The sequence below is a fragment of the Pseudopipra pipra genome, chromosome 26 (genome assembly GCF_036250125.1).
Source record: "Pseudopipra pipra isolate bDixPip1 chromosome 26, bDixPip1.hap1, whole genome shotgun sequence".
In the NCBI taxonomy this organism is placed as follows: Eukaryota; Metazoa; Chordata; class Aves; order Passeriformes; family Pipridae; genus Pseudopipra; species Pseudopipra pipra.
Window position 1 is genome coordinate 4622087 of NC_087574.1, and position 4447 is coordinate 4626533.

The 4447-nt window shown below is 63.7% G+C and overlaps 1 protein-coding gene across 1 annotated transcript; it reads right to left on the reverse strand.

Moving 5' to 3' along the window:
- Nucleotides 1-2795: 2795 nt before the first annotated feature.
- CSF3 (colony stimulating factor 3) lies at nucleotides 2796-4447 on the reverse strand. The gene is made up of 5 exons (XM_064636272.1): nucleotides 4432-4447; nucleotides 3804-3970; nucleotides 3434-3541; nucleotides 3170-3316; nucleotides 2796-2966 (listed from the first exon to the last, which is right to left on the reverse strand). Exons 1-5 carry the CDS (start codon nucleotides 4445-4447, stop codon nucleotides 2796-2798), a joined length of 609 nt encoding a protein of 202 aa, XP_064492342.1.

The following is a 4447-nucleotide window of genomic DNA, read 5'->3' on the forward strand; positions in this document are numbered from 1 at the left end:
CCAGGTTTTGCCTCATCTCTGTCTGGGGTCCTGGGGCTCCCCAAAATCCCTTGTTTCGGGGGGTGATGGGGGAGTCAGTGGCCAAGCCCTGTGCTGGGAAGGGGGTTGAATTCCACTCTCCCTGTCCCAGACCCCTGGAGCGTTCCATGCTGCCCTGGGTGGAGCAGGGATGCTTCCTTGCTGTGCTGTCAGCCACAAGCAGGCTCTTGTTGGGAATTCCTCCATGCGAGCGGAGTTCTTGCTGGAATTCCTCCCCGTGAGTGTGAGTTCTTGCCAGAATTCCTCCCCATGAGTGTGAGTTCTTGCTGGAATTCCTCCCCGTGAGTGTGAGTTCTTGCCAGAATTCCTCCCCATGAGTGTGAGTTCTTGCTGGAATTCCTCCCCATGAGTGTGAGTTCAGGCCGAGGTGCGTGCAGCACTGGTGGCCGGTGAGTAACCGCGGCCTCACCGGCACCGCGCCGGCCCCGTGCTGGGACAGACTCCCCCAGGACTGTCCCCACACCCCGTCAGCTGCTCTGGCAGTGAATCCTCCTGGAGTGTCACCAACTCCCAACCCTGAGGGGGTGGCAGTGCCGGGGTGGCTGTACCTCTGCCCCTTCACTCATTGAGGGGGAAGCAGGGCCAGTAGGCACCAGCCCTTCCCTCTGGGCACCTCAGCTCTGGGACCGGGCTGTGCCTCTGCCCCCTCGGCACTGGTGGAGTTCCCAGCTCACTCCTGGCTGCTCCCAGGCTTTGCTGGAGGGAGAGATCCCAATGCACTGGGGGTAGCTGTGGGTGCTGGCTGCTCCTTGACCTTCAGGGAGGGAGATGCTTTCCCACTGCTTCCATGGGTTCATCCCTGGTCCAGGGCAGGTGCAGAGCGGCCGTGGGGGTGGGTGGGACAGCTAACAGAGCTGTGGCACGCACTAGGATGGGCTGGGATGGCCTCACCAGGCCTGACACCCGTGTGAGTGCCACGCTGAGCTGGCACCGACCTGCCTGGGCACCGCTGCTCGCCCAGGGGCGGCTCTTTACCGTTAGCCCAGAGCAAAGAGCAGCACCCGGCGCTCGTGGCCTTCCCGGCTCTGTCAATATTTGCCTCGACAGCACCGTGCCTGGCATTGGCACTGGCGCTTCCCCTTCCAGGAAGGGGCTGGAGCGGGGAAAGGGGGTTTTTCTGTAAGCACCCGCGAGGTGGGAGAGGAAGGAGGGAGCTGCTGCCCATGGGGGTGTGTGTGGCCAAACGCCTGGGAGTGAGGGCTTCCCCCTGACAATGAGAGCCCAGCCATCGGGCTCTGGCCTTGTGCCAGCCCCTTCCCAGGGCTGGGAAGTCGGGGGGAGGCAGGAACTCCTCCCACTGGCCCCCCCTGGCCCTGGGCTCTGTCCCTGTGGGGCTGGGATGAGCGTGGCGAGGGATGCTGGTGGTCACAGGACCTGAGCGTGGGCCCGGTGGGAGGAAAGGGATCTGGTGGAGCTGAGGAGTGCAGGGACAGCCCAGGCTGGGCGAGGCTGGGGGTGGCTGCAGGGGCTTTCTGGGACAGGGAGATGCCCAGGGGTCTCCTGACATTGCCACATCCGTTTGTCCATCCACCCTGCCACAGGCACCCTGCCTTCCTCACTGCTCGAAGCCTCGTCCCACTGTGGTCGCTCTGGGAGGGCTCTGGGCACATCCTGAGGCAGCTCTGGAGCAGATTCCCCCTGTGGCAGCAGCAGCAGAGGGGTGGGTGGGTCCTCCCAGCGCGGGTGGCTTCCGGAGCTTTCTAGGAATCAGCTCTTGCCCAAGTGATGCTGCCGGGGGTGGGAGGAAGCAGATGCCCCATGGGTGCCTCCCGGCCCTCAAGGGGCTCGGGCCATGGTGTGGGGGCACCAGGGGGCTTGGTTTCCAGTGGCACTGTGCACCACTGAGCCGACACTGGCAGCCACAGCCCAGCCCCAAGTGCCCCATTCTCTGGTCCCCTGTTCTCTGTCCCCGTGTCCCCATGTCTGGTCACTCCACTTCTCCCCCAAGCAAGCAGGAGACAGCAGGACAGAGCAAAAATAGAGTTTATTTCCATTTTTATCACAAATAATAAAAAAAAAAAAGTAGCGTGTGTTCCTCGGGGCTGACCCAATTGCAGCAATAAATAGAGTACAAAACCCGCCGCCCCCGCGCCCGCAGCTCCCACACGGCCACGGGACCGGGGCTGCGTCAGGCTCAGGGGATGGGACCACGGCCAAGCAGCTCCTCCCGGCCAGGGATGGGCACTAATAAGTTAAACTGCAATAAATACCCCGAATTTAGCAGGGAAGGGGGACAGACCAGAGACAGCCCCCCCCAAGTGCTGGTGCTCCCCAGAAAAGCCTCGTTCTGGGTGGGTTGCATCCCCCCGACATTTCCATCCTCCCCTCCCTCCCTAATGGCTAATAAATATTAATTACTGGAAATAACACCCATCAGATGTGGCCCTGTAGGCTGCAGCCCAGGCAGGGAGATGCTGCTCTGGAGCATCCTCATCCTCGGATGAAGGAGGTTTCCCATGGGATGCTGCAGGTGGGACCCTGCAGCACAAACTGTGGGGAAACTGAGGCACAGGCGGTGCCGCGGCAGCCACGGGGGCTCGGCCCAGCTCCCGAACCTCGTAGCAGAGATACGCTTGTGTTTAAATATTAAACAAGGGTGATGCTGCACAGATACCCGTGCACGGATCCACCACGGGGACCCCCCTGGACCGGGAGCATCCCCGGCCAGATAAATATTAAATAGCCATAAATATTAAATAAGCAGAAAACGGGGCGCTCCTGGGATGTCCCTCGGGCGGGACATCCACGAACAGGGGTCAGAGGCGGGCGAGGTGCCGCAGAGCCCGGTACGCCGTCTCCAGGAACCGCTGGAAGTTGGCCAGGATGAAGAAACCACCGACTTGGTGGTGGAAGTGGGAGGAGAAGGTGGGCAGGGGGTCCGGGTTCTCCGTGGGGTACGTCACTGTGGCCAGGCCCAGGTCCTCCATCTGCAGCCGGGCAGAGGCAGCGGAATCAGCTCCGGGCTCAGAGATACCCTGGGAGCTCGGAGGCATCCCGGGGATGCAGAGTGTCCCTGCTGGGCCCTCCCTGTGCCCTTCCTGGGGATACGGTGCCCACCATGCCCACCCATCCCTGGGGATTCAGCCCCTGCCATGCCCACCCAATCCCCCCAAGCCCCCATCCCCCTCACCTGCTGCTGGATGTTGGAGGACAGGTTGGCCGTGTCCAGCTGCAGGGTCTCCACCAGCCCGGCATGGCCGGGCAGCAGGTCCCTCACAGCAGCCAGGGAGCCGTGGTAGACGCGGAGCCCAGCGCGGATCTGGTTGAAACAGGTCTCCTGTGGTGGGCACAGCACGGTCAGTGGGACCATGGGGGGCTCTGGGGTGCCCTGAGCTGTGGCAGAGCCAGCGGGGCTGAGACCTGCCAGGTCCTGGCAGGGGTGGGCTGCACTCACCGCCTGGAAGGAGCGGCTGTGGCACTGCTCCAGCGGCACCTGCGCGATGTCCAGGTCCTGCCGCACCAGCAGCAGCTCTTCCTCCTTGCACAGCTGGAAGGTGTCACACTGCAGGCGAGGGGGATGGTGTCAGGATGGCCAGAGGACCCCGACACCCCCTGACATCCCATTCCTGGGGTGTGGGACCCCCCACAGCCCAGCCAGAAGGAGGGAGGGGATGGAGTGGACCTGCCACCAGTGTTGGCTGCCCTGGCTGGTGTGTGCCCAGGAGGGTCCCTACATGTCCCCGGTGGACCCCACAGGCTCCCAGCCCTGCAGAGCCTTGTCTGTGACCCCGGAGGTTCCACCGTCCCCCCTCTGTGGGACTCACCACCATGCGCTGCAGCGCGGCCACATCCCCGCGGACCTTGCGGGTGAACTCGAGGTTCCTCTGCAGGAAGAGCTGGAAGTCCTGGTCCCCGGAGAGCTCGGGCAGCGGTGCCCCGTGCAGTGCCCACCACGGTGCCCACAGCAGTGCGCCCAGCAGCGCCAGCCCACCTGCGGGGACAACAGCTCAGAGCCCACCCGACACCCCGGGGACCCCGACCCTGTGCCCAGGGTGGGGTCAGCAACCAGAACCCCCCCAGAAGAGATGGGGGCACCAGCGCGGGCTGGGAAAGGGGCAGAGACTCCTGAATGGGAAGAGGGACGGGCACTCCCTGCATCCCACAGGCCATGGGGCAGTGCTGGGGGGCTCTGGGTGTGTGGGTGCAGCAGGTGTTACAGGAAGGGTGGATTTATGGGTGCTCTGGGGGAATTGGGCACTGTAGGTGCAGTGGGGGCAGTGAGTGAAGTGGGTACAATGGGAGCAACAGGAGCAGTGAGAGATGTGGGGGCTGTGGGAGCAATGGGGGCTGTGGGTGCAATGGGAGCAGTGGGAGCAGTGGGAGCAGCAGGAGGTGTGGGGGAAGTGGGAGCAGTGGGAGCAGTGGGGCCTGCAGCTGGTGCCAGGTACTCACGGGTGAGGGAGCACAT